This window comes from Acinonyx jubatus, chromosome D4 (assembly GCF_027475565.1).
Source record: "Acinonyx jubatus isolate Ajub_Pintada_27869175 chromosome D4, VMU_Ajub_asm_v1.0, whole genome shotgun sequence".
Lineage (NCBI taxonomy): Eukaryota > Metazoa > Chordata > Mammalia > Carnivora > Felidae > Acinonyx > Acinonyx jubatus.
The window spans coordinates 92,378,950-92,402,766 of record NC_069391.1 but is presented as its reverse complement, the minus strand read 5'-3'; the positions used below and the strand labels follow the sequence as shown (position 1 = coordinate 92,402,766).

At 42.7% G+C, this 23,817-nt stretch overlaps 2 protein-coding genes across 8 annotated transcripts in view; one reads left to right on the top strand and one right to left on the bottom strand.

The window, feature by feature from the left end:
- The window catches only part of CENPP (centromere protein P), a 227,909-nt gene that overhangs the window by 144,565 nt on the left and 59,527 nt on the right, over window positions 1–23,817 (top strand). The window lies entirely within an intron of this gene.
- ECM2 (extracellular matrix protein 2) overlaps window positions 8,608–23,817 on the bottom strand; it is a 32,940-nt gene continuing 17,730 nt past the window's right edge. For all 4 annotated transcript variants that reach the window (XM_015080757.3, XM_015080756.3, XM_015080755.3 and 1 more), the window contains 6 exons: window positions 22,966–23,081; window positions 21,160–21,295; window positions 18,293–18,450; window positions 16,125–16,264; window positions 14,804–15,130; window positions 8,608–9,745 (listed from right to left, as the gene is read on the bottom strand). In XM_015080757.3, coding sequence (XP_014936243.1) covers window positions 9,577–9,745; window positions 14,804–15,130; window positions 16,125–16,264; window positions 18,293–18,450; window positions 21,160–21,295; window positions 22,966–23,081 — 1,046 coding nt within the window. In that variant the 3' untranslated portion in view covers window positions 8,608–9,576. The remainder of the gene's footprint in view (window positions 9,746–14,803; window positions 15,131–16,124; window positions 16,265–18,292; window positions 18,451–21,159; window positions 21,296–22,965; window positions 23,082–23,817) is intronic.

Sequence of the window (23,817 nt, the reverse complement as noted above, 5' to 3'; positions counted from 1 at the left end):
AGTAGCTCCTCATTGTATGTCGGCGTCCATGAACCTAGTAATTCATGGTATGTTTAAATGATGGCTTTAGAAAACATAGTCAATGTTGTTATTATGCAGAACAATCAGTTGGTTACTAAGTATTACCAGTTGTCAAAGCATGACTTGGTTGTTTATAAAATACTCTGTTTTCTCATGTCTGTGTCAGAAAATGTTAATGATATAAATTATTCCTTATTAATTTTAGGACCCTATATAAATTTTTTTCATTTCAGTTTCTCATTTTTCCTTTAAAAGTCCTTAAATTTGGGTGCACCTGGGTGGCTCAGTTGATTAAGTTTCCGGCTCTTGACCTCAGCTCAGGTCTTGATCTCTGGGTCATGAGTTCAAGCCCTTTGTTATGCCCCACGCTCAGCATGAAACCTATTTAAAAAAAAAAAGTCCTTAAGTTTTGCAGATTCCTTTCTGTTTTGTTTAGGAGTAGTATCAGTATCAACTTTGGAGAGCTCATGAGCTGATCGGTGTAGACCTGGGGGTCTGCAGTCAGTTTAGCACCAACTTTCTGCACAGGATGCAAGGATCTAAGAAATGACCTGTCTCTCTGTTCTTCTGGTTTTACAGTCTTATTAGAGAAACACGATATGCCCTCTGTCCATCCGCGGTGCAGCACCTCATATGCAATAAATAATCAGTGCACACCTAAGTCACAGTACCACATCTGTCACCAGGGTGGTGCCATGTATCCTGAGGGCCAGGTGAGGGGGGCACTTTGCGCAGAGCCAGGCTCCTGGGTGCATCTTGTCTTGTGCCCCAGAAGCTCCGTGTGGCCAGACCACACAGCTCAGCTTGGATGGAGACTGGCCATGGACTTGGCTCCTTTGCTCCCTTGACATTGGGAGCTGCACTCACTAGGGTTCAGCTCTCCTGCCCTCCTCCTCTCATACCCCTCAGAATTGTCCTTGCCTATGGACTCCTTGCCTTCCCACTCCCCCTGTCCTCCTGCCCGAAATCTTTCATGACCCCCAAATTCAGCATATTCTTGCCCAAGCTGTCCCTTCTTTGTCAGCCTGTCAGCAGCATCCCTGAGGCATAAGCAGTTCTCTTTGGCTCCCTTCTCATTGTGTCCTGGATGAGGCTTTGTCACAGTTTTCCTCCTGTCACCTGTACTGGCTGCAGCAGCCCCTGCGGTGCTGGCTCACATCCCTTCCCGACACCTCGCTGCTCCTCATGTAAGTCTGGTCTCCCGCTGAGCTTTTCCGACCTGCACTCATCCCCTCCCGCTTGGCCGACTCACATCCTGTATCAGGGCCCCTCAAACCTAATCCTCTTTCCTCCTCTGAATTTGGTACCATTTACCACCCATATTCTACCACAGGCTTTCTTTGTTACCCCTGATCTAAATTGAAATTTGTCAGTTCAGGGGCACCTGAGTGGCTCAGTTGGTCGAGCATCCAACTCTTAATTTCAGCTCAAGTCACAATCCCAGGGTCATGGGATTGAGCTGCACATCGAGCTCCATGCTGACAGCATAGAGCCTGCTTGGGATTCTCTCTCTCATTCTCTCTGTCTCTTTGTCTGTCTGTCTCTCTCTGTCCCCCCACCCCCAAAAATAAACATTTTTTTAAAAAGTAAAATAAATTTGCCAATTCAGGCAAATCATATTTCCCTACAGCAGCACACAATACTACACTGAATGGAGTATATGCCACCAGTAAATCTTTGGGGTTTTATCCTTTAGCTATATACCCTGTGCTATATACATCTGTGGCTTAAATCTTCACATACTTACCAAATCTAAAGTTATCTTAAGCATTATGATTTATTAACATTTCACAATGAATTTAAAGGTTTATGCTACATACTACTGAATTGTTATTGGAATAATCACATTTTTATGTGCGAGCGGGCTAATCACCCTGACCTCACTTCTTTTGGAGGTGTCCAGGTGGACCAGAGGGCACTGTGCAAAGGCAGATTTCAGTTAGCGCTGTGGGTAGTTTTTTTTCATGTTTTTTTAAATTGAAGTATAATTAATATGCAGTATTATATTGGTTTCAAATGTACAATGTAATGGTTCAACATTCAATACATTATTCATTGCTCATCACGATCAATGTATTCTTAATCCCCTTTGCCTATTTCACCCATCCTCCCTGCACCTCCCCTCTGGCAACCACCACTTTGTTCTCTGTATTTCAGAGTCTGTTTTTTTGTCTCTTTTTTTCTTTCTTTGTCTGTTTGTATATTTTTCTGACCTATTACACCTAGCATTACATGCTGTAGGTCTGTTCGTGTTGTTGCAAATGGCAGGATTTCATTCTTTCTTTGGCTGAGTAATACTCCATTGAATATATATATATACACCACATCTTCTTCATCCATTCGTCAGTTGATGGACACCTGGGCTGCTTCCATCTTGTGGCTATTGTAAATAATGCTGCAGTAAAGATAGGGATGCATATATCTTTTCAAATCAGTGTTCTCATTTTCTTTGGGTAAATACCTAGTAGTGGAATTACTGGATCATATGGTATTTCTCAGGTTTTTTTGGTTTTGGTTTTTGTTTTGTTTTGGGTACCTCTGTATTACATTGTTTCCCACCAGTGGCTACGCCAATGTACATTCCCACCAATAGTGCTTGGGGGCTCCTTTTTCTCTATATTCTCACCCAACACTTGTTATTTCTTGTCTTTCTTGATTCTAACCATTCTGACAGGTATGAGGTGATATCTTTTTGTGGTTTTGATTTGTATTTCCCTGATAATTAGTGATGTTGAGCATCTTTTCATGTATCTGTTGGCCATCTGTATGTCTTCTTTGAAAAGATAATCTATTCAGATCCTCTGCCCATTATAATCAGATTATTTATTTTTTTGGTATTGCATTGTGTCTTTTATATATTTTGGATATCAATCCCTTATCATATATATCATTTGCAGATGTTTTCTGCCATTCAGTGGTTTGCCCTTTTGCTTTGTTGATGGTTTCCTACACTGTGCAAAAGCTTTCATTTTGACATAGTCCCAATAGTTTGATTTTGCCTTTGTTTCCCTTGCTAAAGGAGACATATCTAGAAAAATGTTTCTACAATTGATGTCAAAGAAATTACTGCCTATGTTTTCTTCTAGGAGTTGTATGGTTTCAGGTCTCACATTTAGGTTTTTAATCTATTTTGTGTTTATTTTGTGTATTAGATATAAGAAAGTAGTCCAGTTTCATTCTTTTTTATGTGGCTGTTCAGTTTTCTCAACACCATTTGTTGAAGAGATTCTCATTTCCCTGTTGTATATTGTCTCTTTTGTTGTTTATTAATTGATCATATAAGGTTGGATTTATTTCTGGGCTCTATATTCTGTTCTTTTGGTCAATATGTCTCTTTTTGTGCCAGTACCATACTGTTTGGAGTACTACAGCTTTGTTGTAGATCTTCAAATCTGGAATTGTAATACCACCAGCTTTGTTCTTTCTCAAGATTACTTTGACTGTTCAGGATCTTTTGTGGTTCCATACAAATTTTAGGATTATTCTAGTTCTATGAAAAAATGTTATTGATGTTTTGATAGAGATTACATTGAATCTCTAGACTGCTTTGAAAGTATTAGTTCTTCCAAGCCATTGACATGGAATATCCTTCCATTTGTTTGTGTTGACTTCAGTTTCTCTCATTAGTGTTTTATAGTTTTTGGAGTACAGGTTTTTTTTACCTTCTTGGTTAAATTTATTCCTAGATATTTTATTTTTGGTACAATTGTAAATGAAATTGTTTTCTTAATTTCTCTTTCTACTGCTTCATTATTAATGTTTAAGAATGCAACCAGTTTCTGTATATTAATTTTGTATACTGTGACTTTACTGAAGTTATTTATCAGTTATAGTAGTTTTGTGGTGGAGTCTTTAGGGTTTTCTATATATAGTTACATGACATCTAAAAATAGTGAAATTTTTACTTCTTCCTTACCAATTTAGATGCCTTTTATTCCTTTTTCTTGTCTGATTGCTGTGGCAAGGACTTCCAATACTATGTTGAATAAAAGTAGTGACAGTGAACATCCTTGTCTTATTCCCAACCTTAGAGGGAAGGCTTTCAATTTTTCCCTATTGAGTGTGATATTGGCTGTGGGTTTTTCATATAAGGCCTTTATTATATTGAGGTATGTTCTTTCTAAACCTAATTTGTTGAGGGGTTTTATCATGAATAAATGTTGTACTTTGTCAAATGCTTTTTCTGCATCTGTTGAGAGGATCATAGTGTTCTTATCCTTTCTCTTCTTTACATGACATATATTGATTGCTTTGAAATGTTGAACCACCCTTGCATCCCTGGATTAAATCCCTCTTGATTATGATGAATTATTTTTTTTCGTGTATTGTTGGATTTACTTTGCTAATATTTTGAGGATTTTTTTAATCTCTGTTCATCACAGATATCAGTATATAATTTCCTAATAACAGTAGGGAATTTTAACACCCCACTTACATCAATGGACAGATCATCCAGACCAAAAATCAGCAAAGAAACAATTGCTTTGAATGACACATTGGACTAGATGGATCTAACAGATATATTCAGAACAGTCCATCCAAAACCAGTACAATACACATTGTTTTCAAGTGCACATGGAACATTCTCCAGAATAGACGAATCACAAGAAAAAATCTGGAAAGAGCACAAATACGTGGAAGCTAAATAACATGCTGCTAACCAACAAACAGGTCAAGCAAGAAATCAAAGAGGAAGTTAAAAAATACATGGAGACAAATGAAAATGAAAACACAAAGGTCCAAAATCTTTGGGATGTGGCAAAAGCTGTTCTAAATACAAGCCTACCTCAAGAAGCAAGAAAAATCTCAAACAACCTAACCTTACAGTGAAGTGTAAGGAGCTAGAAAAAGAACAACAAAGAAAATCCAAAGCCAGCAGAAGGAAGGAAATAATAAAGATCAGAGCAGAAATAAATGATATAGAAACTAAAAAGCAATAGAATAGATCAGTGAAACCAGAAGTTGGTTCTTTGAAAAGGCAAACAAAATTAATAAACCTTTTGGCAGACTCATCAAGAAAAAAGGAGATAGGACTCAAAATCAGAAATGAAGGAGGAGAAATAACAACCAACACCACAGAAACACAAAGGATTATAAGAGAATATTATGAAAAATTATATGCCAAAAAATTGGACAACCCAGAAGAAATGGATAAAAGCCATATAACCTCCCAAAACTCAATCAGGAAGAAATAGAAAATTTGAACAGACCAGTTACTAGCAATGGCATTGAATCAGTAATCCATGAACTCCCAGCTATAAATAAAAGTCCAGGACCAGATAGCTTCACGGGGGAATTCTACCAAACATTTATTTTTAATTTTTTTAAAATGTTTGTTTATTTTGAGAGAGAGAGCTGGGGAGGGGCAGAGAGAGAAGGAGAGAAAGAATCCCAAGCAGGCTCCACACCATCAGCACAGAGCCCAACACAGGGCTTAAACTCACAAACTGCAAGATCATGACCTGAGCCAAAATCAAGTCAGACACTTAACTGACTGAGCCACCCAGGTGCCCCAACATTTAAAGAAGAGATAATACCTATTCTTCTCAAACTATTCCCCCTCCAAAAAAATAAATAAAAGAGGAAGGAAAGCTTCCACATACATTCTAGGAGGCCAGTAATACCCTGATACCAAAACCAGATAAAGACACCACACACAAAAAATGTTTTTCTTTTTTTTTTGCATGTTAGTGAAAGCAGTCATGATGACTCCACCACAAAACTACTATAACTGATAAATAACTTCAGTAAAGTCACAGCATACAAAATTAACATACAGAAACTGGTTGCATTCTTAAACATTAATAATGAAGCAGTAGAAAGAGAAATTAAGAAAACAATCCCATTTACAATTGTGCCAAAAATAAAATATCTAGGAATAAGTTTAACCAAGAAGGTAAAAAAAACCCGTACTCCAAAAACTATAAAACACTAATGAGAGAAACTGAAGTCAACACAAACAAATGGAAGGATATTCCATGAGGCTGACTCCTACAGTGATGTGTGGAGTCATCTGGCAGTGCAAGCCTGCAGAGAGATGGTTGGATCTTGCTCACCCCTGCTGGCAGCACCTGCCACGCCAGGTGCCCAGTGCCCAGCGCCCACTCTGGTGTCCAGACTTCCCACTCGTTGGACTTCAGTTGGAAGATGCAGAGTAAGTCCAGGCTCAGCCATGTACCCGCTGTGCTTCCTAGTGGCACCCACCCACCCTTGTCGCAGTATCCTGACCTGCCTGCTGCCCAGGGAGTCACAGGTTGTGGTGGGGACAGAGGATGTGGGCCTGTCTGTGCTCCCTCCAGAACATGTGCTCAGCTGCCTGCCCTCCGGGGTGTTTCAGGTCAGAGGTCAGCAGCCTTTGGTTGTTGCAGAGCTGCTCAGTACCAACTGCCCCACTGCGCTGGAGCTGTGGAGGAACAGCTGTGCCAGCTAGACTTCCTTGCCCAGCACACGGGGAGCGTGGCTGCATCCAGGCACCTGAGAAATCTTTCCTCAGGCCAAGGCTCTCCAGCCATGTGTTCTCAGAGTGTAGGGGAGCTGGGCAGAGGGTTAGGGAAGGACCAGGGACTTTGATGCATGTTCTTTGTGAATCTTAAAACTTGGTTTGTGATTCAGATAGTGTCTGTCTATTGGTTCTAAGAGAAGCGGGGTGTGGAGGGGAAGCAGCTAATCTCTCTGAAGTTAACAAAGCTTCTTGTCTGAAGGAGAGTCTGTGCACTTCTTCAGGGACGTTTCCACCCCAGGGTGCCATGAACCCCTGATGAGCCATGCTTGAAATCCACTCATCTGTTCCAGACACATTATGTCATAATTGAATCAAGTGATCCCAGACAAGCGAAGTGAGTGTACAGTTTAATCATTGGAGATCAAGGTGGGCACCCATGTGTCCTGATTCCTGGTGTAGTTATTTCCTCACAATCCCAGGCTATACGTGTCTTTCACCATGTCATATCTTTAGTGCTTTTTGCAATAATTTTAAGCCAAATCCCAAAATTAATAATATAGTTAGCATTCCTTGTATGTATGTGCACACACCTTTAATGTTTTTAGATCATAGCTACGCCAGGACTTTTTCAGTGTACATATGTGTTAGTAATTACAGCATATTTCTGAAGCCAAGCAGAACATCTGTTTGTTTTTAACATTATATCGTGAAGAACATTTGCTGTAAGGACATTTATCACTTTTTTTTTTAATGGAATTAAAATGTCCTATCCAGGACATGATGAAATTTCAAGGCTGAACATGTTCATTGCTAGACATATTTTATATTTTAAGTTGTAAAATCAAAAATAAAAGTGTCTTCCAACTTAAAAGTCAAGCTTCCATCAGTCAGTCTGATTTTCAGCCTTCCTAGAGAATCTGTTCTGTCAAGGTGTTCCAATTGCACAGTGGGCTCTTACTGTGTGCCTGGGCCTCGTGGCACTCCAGGGCTGGCGGGGGTCGGGGGGGGGGGGGGAGGAGCAGCATCCCACTGTGACTCATGGGACCCGCACACTCCTGGGCCCAGGCAGAGGGAGCTGAGGACCCTAGCATGCTTCACCACCGCCCCACCTTTTCTGCTGACCTCATTGCACCTTATCTCCCCAACCACACCATGTGTTCCCAGAGAGTAGAGACCTGTCCAATTCTGTTTATTCCTGGTTCTCTAGAACAGCGTCTGGAACACAGAGTAAAGTCAGAGTGAGAAATAGGTGCAGGAATGGCACAGTGTCCATCTGCATTGTTCCAGGGTGCACATTCTGCCGACTCACCTTAAACTTTGCTCCCTAGACTGCCTTCAACAGGTTATGTCAGTGCATTTACGTTCACGCAGCAAGAAGCATTAAAGGTTCTTGTCAAAGGAATGGATAACTGTATATTCTTATTTTTACCTGTCTCCTCCATTCAACTTGGCCAATTTAAATTAGTAATGCTCCTACTTTCCTAAACTGGTTATAAGTCCCAACTTTTTGTTCCCCAAGATTCTGCTTCTGCTCTTAGCCACCTGGCTTAAGCCTCTGCCCTTGGTTCTAACAGTCTTCATCATATTATTATTCTTGTTCATGTTATAATCTCAAAATCCTAGCTAGTATGAGAGGGTACCTAGAAAGAAGGGCTCAGAAATAAAATTAGCTTGGGATGCCTGGCTGGCAGTGGGTGGAGCCTGTGACTCTTGAACTCGGGGTTGTAAGTTCGAGCCCCACATTGGTTGTGAAGATTACTTAATAATTTTTTTTAAGAAGGAAATAAAATTGTCTTGAATAGGATATATCAAACTCATATCTGAGAAAGTTAGGAAATAGCTTTGGTGAATATGCTGGTGGCTGTCAATTTTATATAAAAGGTAGGTAGTAAGTACACTCACCTGAGTACCACATTTCCTGGATAGTTTTCATTCCTCTCTGGTTCTCATGACAGCCCTCTAAGTGGAACCAGAAGCTCCCCCAGGTGGCAAAACCACTATTGAAAGATTAGGTCACTGAAGTTTGAAAAGTTAGAGTAACCTGAATATGAGTTCCTAGACACAAAGCTGAGAGCAGCGAAAGAAGTCAGCACAGTTTCTGTATGTGTCCTTTATAAATTGTTCCAGAAATAACAGACAAAAGATCATTACATAATAAAAATTTTAATACCATATGGTTTTGGCAGGTTCTAGTACATAGTAAATACTAATAGCTTTATGTTAAATTGAACTGAATAAAAGTATACTTTTGAGCACATTGAAAGAAGGTAGTTGCTAACAGTAACCTTTGGAGCAAAAATTTTCAAAAATGCATGCCTTAGGGTTTATATTTATAAGGTATAGTCAAGGACAATGAACATATTTTAAGCAAAGTCCACTACTTTCCATAAAATCTTTTGATCTTGAATAAAGAATAATGAGGGTGATCTTAAAATATTGTTTAATTTTTTAAACTGACACAGAAATTTTAGATTTTGTAGTAAAGTTTCAAAAATAGTGTAGAACTCACATATGCCCTTCTCCCAGCTTCCTCTAATGTTAATAAGCAGTATATAACAATACTACAGTCCTCAAAACCAGGAAAGTAACATGACAGGAGTGTTTTAATTTTACACATATGATTAAAAAAGGAACTAAGCAAACCCAATCACTAAGTATATTTATACCAATAATTGTAGCATAGGATCTTATAGAAAATACTAAATTATTTTAACAGTAGGATAATAAACAGAACATTAATTTGTAAGTTCCACCTATTTTTTTTTTCCTGCCATGCACTTCTTGGTCTCGAACCATAACACATGTATTTTTTAAAGGGACTTAGAGCCTAGCCTAAAGCAATACTCAGGTCGGTTGTAAAGGACATTCTTATTTTGCTCCAGATTTTCCCAGTCTAACTCAGCAGCGAGTAAGATCCTGTTCTCTTGAGGAAAGTTGCAGGAGGGGGCTTTTTTCTAGAGTATGAAGCTGCACTTTCACTAAGACTGCTGGAAAACTAAACTCAGGGTGTGTTTTGGTTGTTTCTCTGTGGGCTGGGTCTCACTTACTGATGACAGATGCTACTACAACAAATACAGGAGTATGGTTTGTAAGTGATGAACAAAAACTTGGAATTATGTGATATTTTGTGGTTTAAGAACTATACTTGAATATGATCTTATGCATGAAAATGCATAGGATGATATTTCTCTTGTTTTAATATAATTGTTTTCAAGATGAAGGTGTTCCAGGGTTGAATCGCCATCTTCTTCAGCATTGCAGATTTGTTCTGGAAGAATGTTCCTGGGGAAAAATAGATGTACAAGCCATAAATGGTCCAAGTAGTATTGAGCTTTATGTAACTTAGTTAAATTTCACATTTTTAAAAAAGTTTTGGTGCTCTTCCTTTTCAAGTACCAGAGAGTATATAACATGGTTGAAGATAGAATATAAGTGAATTTTAGCAAAAAGTGTAAAGGAACATCAGGGGGACAGGTGAGAGAATTTCCCAAAAAACTTTTATTTTCCTAAAAAATTGTTTTAAGGAAACAAAAAGGCAAATTCATTCGTTTCCAGAATTTGAGTTCTGTATGTCAAAAAGAGCTGGTGTAAAAATATTGAATTTGAGGGTCAAATGAGTTTCCATTTATTATCACGAGTGTTCATGGTACTTGCAGTCTCGTGTTTCATAACTCAGCCTACAACTTTAGTCTTTGTGGCCACATTTAAAGACATAATGAATCTATTAATACGAGTCTTGGCCTTGACTGTCGTATCTAGTGGATGGATCTTTATGATCAAAGCTATCCTTACATTTTTTATCTCAAACTTGCTGGTGCTCTTGTTGAAGATACTGAGTGTTCAACAAAAAGAAATGTCAGTGGTATATGGAAGTCAGGCCAACTGTTTATATGAACTACTTACACACTTGTTGAAATTCTGCCCTTTATTTTCAGCCTGGTTTTCTTCGTGTCAGTACTAACATTGACCCCTATTCTCTGGACAAGTGTTTCGTTTCATGAAGGTACAAAGGAATGCACACAAAATGACAAATGCTGTTAGAGCCTCTCTTAAATGATAGCTTTGAAATTTGAGGACATTCCTTCAGGATGTCTGTCAGAAAGGAAAATGAGCCTTAGAAAAGACGTTAACTTAGTTGATAGAATTATTTGAGGGAAATCATCTTGTGAAGAATCATCTCACTTCTGTGAGAAGAACTTTGTGTTGCTCAAGGGTCATTCATTATCGCTAGGTTTGGCAGATGAGTTGGTTGTTGTCTTTGATAACTTGGCAAAAATAAGCTGGAAGTTAGGAGATCAATTCTGGTATTAAAGAGTTAGTTTCACGTTGTTGTATTGTTGGGCTCAGCCAGGACCCCAGGGGCTATTTGATAATCCTGGGGTGTTTATCACAAATCCATTTTCACTACCCAGGTTATGCTTTTGTCTATGTGTCAGTGGTTCCAATGACTAATGCTGGGTATACAGCAAAAAATGGCATAGTTTTTATAAGGAGTTCTTAATCATTTTGAAGAACAACAATTCTTAAAATTTTTAGGGAAGTAATGTGCAGTCTAATTAAATGATTTCCAAATTACATTTGCTTAATTGTTTTTGTTTAAAAAAATTTTTTTTAATATTTACTTATTTTTGAGAGAGAAAGAGACAGAGTACAAGCAGGGGAGGGGCAGAGAGAGAGGGAGACACAGAATCTGAAGCAGGCTCCAGGCTCCGAGCTGTTAGCACATCTGACAGCCGAAGTCGGACATACAACCTCCTGAGCCACTGAGGCGCCTCCTCCCCAATTTTTAAAATATAAAATAAAATTGGATCTTTTTCTTATATGCTAGAAAAAATTTTAAATACATCAAAGATCTAAATGTGAAAAATGAAGAACTAGTATACCCTAGGGCAGGGGGGAAAAAAAATCCCCTTGTGACTCAAAAATCAGAAGCACTAAAAGAAAAGATTAATAAAGCGATTACAGGTGTTTTAAAAATGCAAAGTTAAAAGACAAATGGCAAACTAGGAGAAAGCTTTTGCAACTTATATCACAGATATAGGGCCAGTGGACAGAGACCTCCTAAAAGCCCCTGCAGAAAAAGGAGAAGTGAGGGAAATGCCCTGGTAACCAGCCCACCAGAGAAAAAATGAACTGACATAAACATGAAGAGATGCTTAGTTTCATTCATGACAAGAGAAATGCACGTTGAAAGTATCCTGGCACAGCACTGTCACTTACCAGATTTGCCTCACATAAAAAAAAAAAAAAAAAATTCAGAAGCTCATCAACATGGTCTGATAATGGGGCTGTGCAGGATCACACAGTACTGGAGGGAATTCAAAGCAGGACAGCCCCGGGGGCGGGGATTGGCAGTACCTAGCAGGGTCACGTGCATTTTGCCCGGTCACTCAGCAGTCTCCCTTCTAGGAGCCTATCCCAGAGTTAGTCTGGAAAAATATAAAAGGCTGTCCAAAGTTACGCATTATGGCATTCTTTGTAGTAATAAAAGAATGGAAACAATTAGATGTCTATCAATAAGGAACTGGTTAAATAAAATTTCCACATAATAGAATACTGGTCTGTATTCTATTGTAAAAAGAATGAGGAAATTCTCCATATATTGATAAGGAGGCATAGTAAGGCTATACTGATAATTATAAAAAGTACCACTCGAGGGACGCCTGGGTGGCTCACTCAGTTAAGTGTCCGACTTCAGCTCAGGTCATGATTTTGTGGTTCATGAATTTGAGCCCCGCATCGGGCTCTGTGCTGACAACTCAGAGCCTGGAGCCTGTTTGGGATTCTCTCTCTCTCTGCCCTTCCCCACTCTGTGCTCTGTCTGTCTTCTCTCTCTCTCTCTCAAAAATAAGACGTTAAAAAAAGAAAGTACCACTCACTGTCAAGGCACCTGGGTGGCTCAGTCGGTTAGGCGCCTGACTTCGGCTTAGGTCGTGATCTCACAGTTCGTGGGTTTGAGCCCCGTGTCAGGCTCTGTGCTGACAGCTCGGAGCCTGGAGCCTGCTTCGGATTCTGTGTCTCCCTCTCTCTCTGCCCCTCCCCCACTCATGCTCTGTCTCTCTTCTCTCACAAATGGATAAAAGCATTTAAACAAAATTAAAAGAGAAAAAAGAAAAATCTTTCTGGTAATGATTTGTATAGTAATTGTGGGAGAGGGTGGGGAATATGTGTATGTATGTATACTTATATTTGCAAAAAAATACTGAAAGGAAAAACCACAAATTAATTTAAAAAAATTAATAAGCAGAATGATGGAATGCAGCATAAGGTACAGGCATAGAAGGACTTCTCTTAACATACCTTGTTATATAGTCTTGACTTTGGAATTCTATAAATGTTTAACATAGTAAAAATCATTAATCAAACAGAAAATAGTAATTCCCTGAAACCAAAAACAAACCAAAGACCTTATCTGAATATTAAGTTGTTGACATATTGTTACAAAGTAGGCCACAATATTTCAGCTACACATCCTTTGTGGAACATATTCTAAAAGCAAATAGAGCTCCCCAAAACACTGTATACTTAATTCAGTATTTTTGTGCTTGTAGTAATGGTATTCTTATTTCGAAACTATTGTTTGTACATTGTAAGATAATGACTTAGTTAACATTGTTGAGAACCTAGATTCTCAGTATAAGATAAACAAATTTAAAACAAAAGGAATACTCTATATGGTTAAATTTGAATTGGAAACACCAGTATGAACTCCTGTTCTTTTTCTTTACAAAATACATATTTCCTGGCAGTTCACTGCAAGCCTTGAAACAGTAACAACACCTTAGAAAAGACAGTGCCCGGTCCCCAGCCTGGGGCATGTGGATGCTGCTCCCATTGAGGGGGCTTGGACCTCTCTGGGAGAAGGCTGTCACTGGTGCGTGGCAGGGGGAGGAGAGTGCTTCCCGGGTCAGCAGAGGCCTCTCCAAGGACACGGAGCCAGCTCTGAGCGCTACCTCTGGCCAAGGAGTGGAGTTTAAGAACAGTAATTACAGTTGATGAAAGCATTCTGAATATATAAAACCATGAGTTCATATTGATTCTCCAGAGAAAGAGAGAAAGCCAAAAACAAAAAACACAAACACTTAGGCACCGACTTCTTTTTTTTCCTGAGACAGCTGGAAATATATTTTAATATGTTTTATAGTCCTTTCCATTCATATTTAATACATGTATCATTTTTTTCCAGTTCTGTAAAGATAGAATTAACATACAACATGATAGTTTAAGGTATAAGACATAATTTGGCATTTGTAGATACTGCAGAATGATTGCATGTTAAGTTTAGGTAATATCTGTCAGCTCACATGGTTAGAAATTTTTAGCCAGCCTCTTGCTCTGATTGGACATTTCAGGGGAAGAACGGAGCATTCATCTTACCCCCCTGAGTAACAAAGTGGCCCTGGTTGATAAGAGTTCCAGCTGACAAATGTGGGAAGGATAACAAACATAGGGCTCAGCAGTTTGTTACCCTTAAAGAAATAAGAGGTTCAAGCAACAAACATCTGTGAATGAAACCAATGGTTCAGAGGTGGAGGAGAAAGGTGTTAATCAAGATGTCAGGCTGGAAGGGGGACAGGCATGTGCTTTCTGACGCAAATAGAAAGCACAGAGCACAGCTATGAAGTACTCTAGCCAAACCGTTTTTAACTGAATCTTATAAAGCCTTCCCCACTCCCACCTCTCTCTCCAGTACTGTTATACACCCTTGACTCTTTCCCTCTTTTGTTTTTGGGAGTTTGTGTTTGGAATTTTAGAGACAGAGAAAAGAGGAAGGGGTAGAATCTTCAGGGACAAGACCCCATCTCAAGGATCAGCCTTTGGCTGCACTACCGCAGCATTCCAGATGAATCCTTGAGACCTTGATGCTTTCCAGGCAGATAGGAAATTGTGTCCCCAGAAGTGAGAGAAGCTGACACTCAGTAATTTTTTTCAGAATTTTTCCTTCAGGAAGAATCTAGATAGAATCAGTTTAGATTCTAATCAGATTAGAATGTTTTAAATGTCATATGAGGGTAGGAGCAGTGCTGTAATATCCCATCTTGAAGCCTCACTTCAACCCACCCCTTAGGTTCTCAGTATTAGGTAATAGTGTTCCATTCTAAAGGTTTTTACCATGGAAGTTTGCAAACATATACAAAAGTAGAAAAAAGCTGTGATGAATCCTTGAGTGCCTATCACCCCCTTCAGTAATTATGAACATCTGCCTATCTTGTTCAATGTGACCTCTTGTCCTTTTTTTCCCCTTAGAAGTAAATCCCAGACATCATGTCATGGTTGTTTAATCGTATACTCTGTCAACCACAGCAGTTTAAATCGATACTTGAAAAAGCCAAAATTTACCGTATCTTGTTGTTGTTCAACCTCAGAAAATGGAGTGCTTTCATTTCTTGTACCCCAGGTGGTATAGATTTTAAGTCATTGTGATCCAGAAACAGCTCTCTCAGAGAATGGTATGCCCCGTAGAAGGAGACTCTGTCCACGCCGTCGTCTGAGAGTCTGTTGAATGACAGGTACAGATACTCCAGGCCTGGCTCCATGTGGCCAAATACGTAGCCAGGGATGCGCTCGATTTGGTTCCCGAGGAGCACGAGGTGCAGCAGTGACTTGGGCAAGTAGGAGGGGACGTGGTAGAGCTTGTTGTAGGACAGGTCGATCGACTCGAGATTTCTGCAGCAAAGAAGGGTGAGCAGAGTAGAGCGTGGGGCAGGGACCACAGGGATACTCAGCCATTTTCCTGCCACCACTGGGTGTGCAGCAGTGACTTTTGTGTGAGGGTGGCCGCGAGGCTCCCGCTCTTACCTGGTCACCACGCAGCTGTTCTAGCTCCAGGGCAAAGAGCGCCGGGATCAGGAAGAAAGTTCATTCCTGGGGCAGTAGTGAACTCAGGACCCACCACTGTCTCTGGGGTCAGACGTCCAGCTGCCTATCCCTGAAACCACCTCTGCTCCACACCTGATCTGACAGCCTGGCACATAGGGCTTGTGGTGACACAGGCGTCGAGAAAAGGGGGCTGCCTGGTTGTTTCAGGAGCTTCCCCTGTGGCTTCTGAGTCACCCTGCCACCACCATGTCCTGCTGGGCTCGGCTGGACCTGAGGCTGTCTCATCCCTCTGTCCTGCCCCTGAAAGATGCCTGTTCCCACTGTGCCACTCAGATCCCTCATGCCCTCCCCACACGGCCCAATCTGGCTTCTCCCCAGCTCCCCCCGCCGCCCCGCCATGGCCTGTCTTGCCCTCCTGACAGGCAAGACCCCCACGCCAGCCATAGACCCTGCTTCCTGCCTTCCCTCTCCAGCCACACCCCTTCCCGCCTGTTGTATAAGACTTGAGACAGAGAAAGGGCTCGGAGGCGTGAGACCGTGAGGTCCCACAAGGGTAAGGGGCATCTTCCTTTATCAGCAGGGGCAGGGCTGGCCTCACTTCAACTTCATGACCACCTGTGAGGTGGACAGACCTTGGGTCACTCAGCGCTTGGGCTGGGGGTGGGGTGTCCAAGTAACAGAGACTGTGGTCACCTCAACACCAGCCATACCACAAGCTCCAATCAGATAGCCAGGTTTGGGGGAGGGTTCACTATGAAAGGGTGTCGCTCATTCCTAGCCCGTGCAGTAATGCCAGCGGGAAGAAACTGTCTAAGACAGTCAGACAGCAGCGGATACTCACTCTTGGTTTATCCAGGCTAAAGGAGCAATCCTGTTTTCTTCAATTTTATTATATCGTAGCACAATGACATTGATCTTCCTGGTGTGATTGAAACAAATCTCGGTTATTTCTTCAATTTGGTTATTTTCCAGGTATAATTCCTATAATTAAGAAAACAGACTATTTTTCTTCGTGCTGGTTGGTTGAGTTTGAGACAGAAAGATGGTGTTGTAGACTGATCTCTTTAGTGCTGTCTGAAGAGTCTACTGCTTTTCCAAGTGAGTTTGTTATTGTGAGTTGTCCTTTTCTAACTAACTAGTGAAATAAAATGTGTCACCTTTCGTGGTCATGGGATTAAATGAAGGTTTGAACCATAAAATGTTGCAAGATACAGCATACCATAATAATTGTATAAAGCTCTCTAGTTTATAAAACCTATTAATGTAAATTATCTCATTTGGGCTTCAAAACCCTGGAAAATAGGTAGAGATGATCATTCCCCCTTCAGTAGTGGAAATGGCCCAGCCTGGAGAGATGACAAGGCACATGGTCCCACTCCTGATGCACAAGAGACACACGTCCCCACCAGGTCCCAGCTCTGGGGCAGGCTGTCCCACCAGTCTGTGCTGCCTGTCAGCGTTTTAGATTGGCTTGTATTAAGATTAATTTAATGAAAAGTTAATTAAGAGCCTTGATTTAACATCGGGGTAGTTTGCTAGAGCTATTGTTTTCAACAGCCAGCTGCCTTAATTCCCTTGGTCCTAGAGGGAGTTTTCCCTCAAAAATCTTATTGGAAATTAGAACCAGACATTGGTATACATCTTCAGTTTAACTTTCTATTCCTATTGTACTAGTTTCCTCCCCTTTTCATTTAATTTTCTTACTTGTTAGGAATGGGTAAAGCAGGAGCTCCTGGCTGGCTCAGTTGGTTAAATGTCCAACTCTTGGTTTCAGTTCAGGTCGCGATCTCATGGTTCGTGGGTTCATTGGCCTCTGTGCTGACAGCGCACAGCCTGCTTAGGATTCTCTCTTTCCCTCTGTCTTTCTGCCCCTCCTCCACTTGCTCTCTATCTCCCTCTCAAAATAAATAAAATAAACTTTAAAAAAAAAAGTTGTTTTTTTTTTTAAAAAAGGAAGAGGTAAAGCAATCTTTAGCTTTTTGCTTTTACCTTAATACATATTTAGGGGTGAACCAAATCAGTGGTTCCCAAACTTGGTTGCATATTAGAATCAGTCATGAGCCTTTTAAAGTGTAAATTCCAACCTAGGTGTACCCCACTCAGAGCACACTCATCCAGACACTAGACTCTGTCTGGGAAGCAGGGCCCTGGAAGGGTCAGAGCACACACACCTGCGTGGACATCACCTCCCCTACCAGTGAGAGGGGCCCTCTGGAAAGAAGAATGTGGGACAGGAGTTCAGGCACATTTGGAGACCCTTTGCTCCTCCATATTATTCAAATTGCGTGTGTTTTACTTGCGTGCACTATGTATTAAAACCTTAACTTAAAAAATTATAAATTACCCCACCCTCAAAAGAACCTGACTGAGGATGTCTGGGATAGGGTAAGGGGTCTATACGTCTTTCTGAAATAAAGCCCAGTGTTGGAGCCTCAGTCTTTACAATTTCGACAAATTCTAAACTTCTCTCTTAATCTGCCAGTAGGAGGATGAAGAAGGATGGCCCTGCGGCAGCCATGGCAGACCCGGGCCAGTGGCTCCGTGGGCAGTGGGCCCACAGCTGGCAGGGAGGGCAGAAACAGAGTTCAGAGCAGTCAGCCAGGGCCCCGCTGGGTCTTCCAGACCTCTGCTGTCAGTGCTAGAGGTTGGGTGTGAACTTGGCAGTGAGGCTCCAGCCTGGGCACAGGGTGGGAAGGCAGTGATGGGCGCTGGGCGGAACTGGGACGCTTTCTTGCAAGTTGTCGTTTCTGTTTAAGTTCTCATTCATCTTCCCCATTCTCCCCCCAAGAGCTGTCAGGAAGACCAATTTTCACTTTATCAAGGGTCACTACCAGTAATTAAAATTGTGTATTGCTTGAGGAAACACAATGTTGAAATTATAGTAAATTCTGTATATAGCACCAAAATGGGATTTAATCTGCCGCACAATAATGTTTCAAAATAGTGCTTTTTTTAAATTCAGGTAGACTGTATTTAAAACATAAAACATTGGAAGAAAGATAGTGGTACCTCAATAGAAGCCGGAAGCCCCTGTGGTATAATTCTGAATTTATTTCTTCCCAGACGCAGGTAGGATAAGCTCTTCAAAGATTTGAAAGCCAAAGGGTTGACGTTGGATTCGCTGAGATTGTTTCCTTCCAGTTCTAAGGTGACCAGCTGATTTAGGTCTACAAAAAATAAAATACAATTGTCAGAATATGAAGAAAATCAAAAAACCATGTAGTTCCTGTATCTTTCAAAATGTCATGTGAAATGTTCAGTTTATTTGGAGGGCAGATGTCGCTTCTTTGGCCTCCCCCTTGCAGAGCTGTTTCCCAAGTGCTCTGTGCACCCTAGGTGCCCAGCTTAGCAAGATGCTGGGTACGCGATCCAGTGCAGAGACAGGCCTATCGAGTGAGGGCGTCCCACAGAGGCAGCGAGCCCAAGTGAGCAGTAGAAGGTTGTGGAGGTCATTAAAGCATTGGCGAAGACGTGGACGCCCAGATGAAACAGCAGCATAATTAGGGATGGACGGAGGACAGGGGAGTGCTCTGCCTGGCAAATGTCAGTCTCTGAACAAGGGAGTTATAGCAGTGAATTCTCATCACAGTTGTTCACTTCCTGGCAGAGAGTGCAGCCAAATGCATGTTTGGAAAGGAGAATGATCAAGAATTCTCCACGCATTCAGACTGAGCTACCAAGAAAGGCCTTTATACAAATAAGTTTCCCTACATCATTTCCACTGGCCTCAGGAGTGGCATGATCCACATCAGCTGGAATCCTGAAGGAGAGTGGACGGCTCAGCAGTGATGATACCCAGAGGCATCTGAGTCAGATATTCAGGGTGTAACTTTGGGGTTGGTTTGGTGGCCAAGATTTCCAGAATAGGGATGCTTTCATATTCAGCTCAAGTCACGGGCATTGCACTGAGTGCTCTGTACATCTCAGTTCCCTCTCTTAGGCATATTAGAGAGGCAAGACGTTGTCCAAGCCAGAGCAAGGGGCAGCACCATCAGGGGCACAGACCACACTAGTGGTGAGGCTGGACTCCCAAGCACAGGACGACGCAGGGAGAAATGGGAGGCTGAGGCAGCCAGGTGAATACAGGCCGTTTCGAACTGGGTGGCTGTGCTCACAGCCTTGGCACAGGCCCCTTGTGCACCAGGCAGTGAGGAGCCTCTGGGCGGCGGCGGCGGCAGGACAGGACGCTAGTCTGCGAGCCCGTGTGGCGTCACTTGAAGGGCTGAGAGGAAGTAGGAGGCCCGACCAGTAAACTGATAAGTGGTTATATATTTCCTCATGTTCTCTCTAATTTCTGAAACTAGAGGTACTGAGAATCTAGCCCATTTATCTAGAACATAGTTGAAGTTTGGGAACATAATGGAAGTTTTCCCGTGGAAAACAGATAATAAAAGTAGACCAGTAGCTGGTATGTGACCTCACGAGAGAGAGAGAAACGTAGCACCCAGTGTGAGTTCATGATGTTATACGTGAGTTTACAGTTACCCTGGCTTACGTGTATGTTGTATGTGACAGGCAACACGCTGGGACTAGAGAAGCTTCCTGTAGGGTAGATGCAGTGTAAGAGGGTTTGTAAGCAGGAAGTTGGTAGAAGTCCTTCCCATTGTGGGGTGGGGGCCAACCTGGCAGGTCACGGACACGGGAGAATGCGAGTGGTGGCCACGCACAAGCACTGCTGGGGGGCTGCGTGCTCTCCCGGAAGCATCCGGTCCCTTTTGTTTCTGTGCACCTTTGCACGTGCTCTTGCTCTCCCTGCACCACCCCTCCTGCCCACTTCTCTGGAACTGTCTGTACCGTGAAGGGTCGTGAGTGAAGACTTGCCACAAGAGCACGTGGGGAGCAGCAGGCCGCTGGCGGCCACACCAGGGGCCTCCCTCCCTGCAGAAAGAGCAGCATCTGGCAGCGGTGGAGGCCTGAGCTCAGGGGCACCCTGCTTGCTGCCAGCTGGCTGACGGTCCATGGCAGAGGGCTCAGCACAGAATGTAGAGGCTCTCTGGGCACCGTCACCTGAGGCCTTCCTCGTGGCCGAGGCCTCTAGGTGCTTGGACCGGGGAGACGTGTGTGAGGGAGGGAGCATGTGGAGAAGCCGCTGCCAGGCATATGTGAGCACAGCTCCCGGTAGGGGCTTCTGCCTTATAACACGTGGTCTAGAAAATGGAGCTAGAAAGGTGACCTCGCGTGCAGTTAGCAGACACCCATCAGTGCGCTGGCCTAAATTCAGTGTTCCTTCGGCCTCTGTTTCGCCTAGCAGTTAGAAATTGCACTTTCTGGGTGTCTTTTCCATATGACAGAGCCTATCACAATTTGTGTGTATTGATGTGTTTCATGTGCGTCCTGCAGTCCCATCTGGAAATAGAATATTTCCAGAACTCTGTACTTTTCAGACTTGGCATTTCTTAGGATTGCTGGTTTTCTTCCCATCACTGGAAGAGCTTTGTTCCTCGTGAGGTTTTTTGGGAGTAAAAAGAAATAACGAAATTGTTTTATTCTTTTTAGGCTTAAAATATTTCAAATCAGATAAATAGGAAGTGGTGAGCACTGTACTTCACGAGCTGTGCTGGACTGTTGGGAGGATGGAAGGAAGAGTTAGGCGTCTTTGTCTGGACACAGCACTTGGCCTCAGCAGAGACACCAGCCAGCACTTGTGAACAGCTTGCGTGGTGCTGCCTCTTTTGTGCCGAGCTCACAATGTGACAACTTCAGTTGTTCAGTTTGGTCCAGAATCAACCATGAGAGGAGTAAATAAATTTTATCAAGGTAAATGGTGATGGGGCCTAAAAAACTCACTAGTGCATCTGGCAATACTGTACATAAAGTTTCCACACGACCACAGAGGAAAAGGCTGTAAGGACATACATCAACCAAACGTTACATACCGGATAAGCTCTCTTCACTGATAGCCTGCAGACTGTTGTCATTGATCTTAAGTTCTTCTAATGCAGATGGTAAGTCAGGAGGAATCTCTACCAGATTGTTCCCGTCCATATTCAGGCGCAGTAACTTCTTCAGAAGCTTAAAAAGTGAATCTCGAGTTACCTTTTCATCTGGTATAGATGTGCAGTCACACATGGCACTGAGCGCCCAGAGCGCAGCCCCACTTAGCCTCACGGACCCGCCTGCCCTTACTCGTGCCTGCGGGAAGCATTGTCAGCAAACTGTGTCTGATGATTTTGTGTCCCACTCACCTATTTTTCCTATTGTGGCTTTAGTGAGGAAAAGAGAGCTCCTGTCACCACTGGACCAGTCACATTGGGCTACATCTTAGGTTTCCACCTTCTCGGCAGTAGACACAAGTTAATTAGATTATGTGGTGCTCTGAATCTGTCATGGATGCTACCAATTAAGACAGCAGTTTGAGGGGCACCTGGGTGGCTCAGTTGGTTAAGCGTCCAACTTCAGATCAGGTCATGATCTCACGGCTCGTGGGTTCGAGCCCCGCGTCGGGCTCTGTGCTGACAGATCAGAGCCTGGAGCCTGCTTTGGATTCTGTGTCTCCTCTCTCCACCCCTCCCCTGCTTGTGCTCTTTCTCTCTCTCAAAAACAAACATTTAAAAAAATTAAAACAAAAGATAGCAGTTTGAGTTCTTACAATATATCTGCACACCTCAATTTTCTAGTTACACTAAGTGGGAACAGTCATAAAATAGCACTAAGTGTTGTGGACCTTCTTCACGGTGGCTACAAATACCACAGGCTGCTCCTTCGTGGTGCCCACACAGTTCTGTTGGGAGGCACATGCCTGTGTTTGGGGTTGTGTGCTTGTAGAGCTCTGACGCCTCACTGGTGACTCAGCAGCACGTAGTCAAACTTCAGCAGTTTGGGAAGGGGACAGAGGACCCCAAAACAAGAAAAGGAGATGCTTTCCTATGTGTCTGTCTTTCTGATCAAACGTAGCAGATGCGTGAGTCTCAGCTGATGCAGCAGGACAGGTGCCTGGAGCCCTGTCCTGTCCCAGCCCAGAAACTGCGTGGGAGCCAGGAACTGAGCACACTCGTGCCCAGCAATTTGTACAAAGGTCATAAAGGGAGTTGCAGTGTGTTTCATTGGGCTTCTTACAGCACACGTGTGTATTTGTTTACACACATAGACCCCTTCTTTCTTGTTTGCACCTTTGCTTCCCTGACACTCCTTGGGCCTCTTTCCTTTTCTCCCATTTTAGGAAATGTTTTAGTCAAACGCAAGTCTTCCAGAGGTTTACTCTCTGTTGTTTCCTGTCCTCTCGCCCTTGTCTTTCCCCCCACTGTCCCATGCTGATTTTCATCTGAGCCCGTTTGTGTCTCCAGAACCCTGTGCTGGCCACAAGTTCATCAGGTCTTGCCCTCAGCACAAAATCACAAAGCTCTGTCTTTCTAGCCTGAACATGTAAATAAAGTTTCCAGATAAGCTCTGCTCATGTACTAAAAGACCATATTTAAACATACTTTCAGCTGTTTGAGGAGAGGCTGCTCCATAAGTTCAAAATACTAGTTTTGTCATTTCGCCGTTGTTGGTGCTCTATGGGTGAAGCATGGAAACCCACAGACCTTGATCAAGATAAAACTTGAGTGGTTTAGGGACATCACGGGGAGACTTTCTCAGGAAAAAGCTACAGTGAAAACACTTCAGTCTCCTTCCCTTCCCTGCTGCCAGGACAAAGCTGCCCGAGGGGGTCATCACTCACCAGGCAGAGTGTGTATACTTACCTTGAATGCTTTGGGCCCTATGCCCGGGGAGGTGATATTATTTTTGCTCAGATCGAGCCTTTTCAAATTCGGCAGCCCATTAAATGCTTCATCAGGAATGGAGGTGATGGCATTGCCTGGAAAACAGCAGCTGTAACTTAGGCTCACGTGTGCACACAGACATGTGCACGTACACATACGTGTACTCATGCACGTGCATAGATAGCGAGAGAGCTCTACCCTGGGGAGACAAGGACACGATCTATCTAAGCATACTTTCCCTTTGATGTGTCCTAGACCCTGGGCCAGAAATCCGAGGAGACTGTTATCCATGAAATCCTGACACATCATTTACCTTTCTGAAATCTCCTTCTCTGAACGAGGAGCTCAGATGGCCTCCAGATCTAGTATTACAATTGTGTGGCCTCGATCTGTAGAAGTTTGTTCTACGTGCTTTAATTTTATGGGATTTTGTTTTGACATTTAGTTAAGTACAGTAGTCAATGATTTTAAACCTAGAAAATGAGCTTCCCAGAAACAGGGAGTACTACAAAAACCAGGTGGTGACCTTCTTGTAAAACCAAGATAGTATGACGGGGCACAGGTCATTCCTTTTTCATGCACGGATTGGGTTTTCTTATGGCAGAGCGCACCTGATGTGCCAGCCTTGAGCGGGGGTGGATGCTGCTGGGCCTGAGGGGGTTCCCCAGGGATCATTCGAGTGTGGTGTCCTGTCACAGACTGGCCGTCCTGAACCACAGTGTCCGACGTTGTCTGTTGAGTGTGTGTGTGTGTTTACGAGGTCAGTTGTTATTTCTCTGGTAGTTTATTTCTGTGGTTTCCCCTGAGGCATATCCGAAACCCCATTCAGAT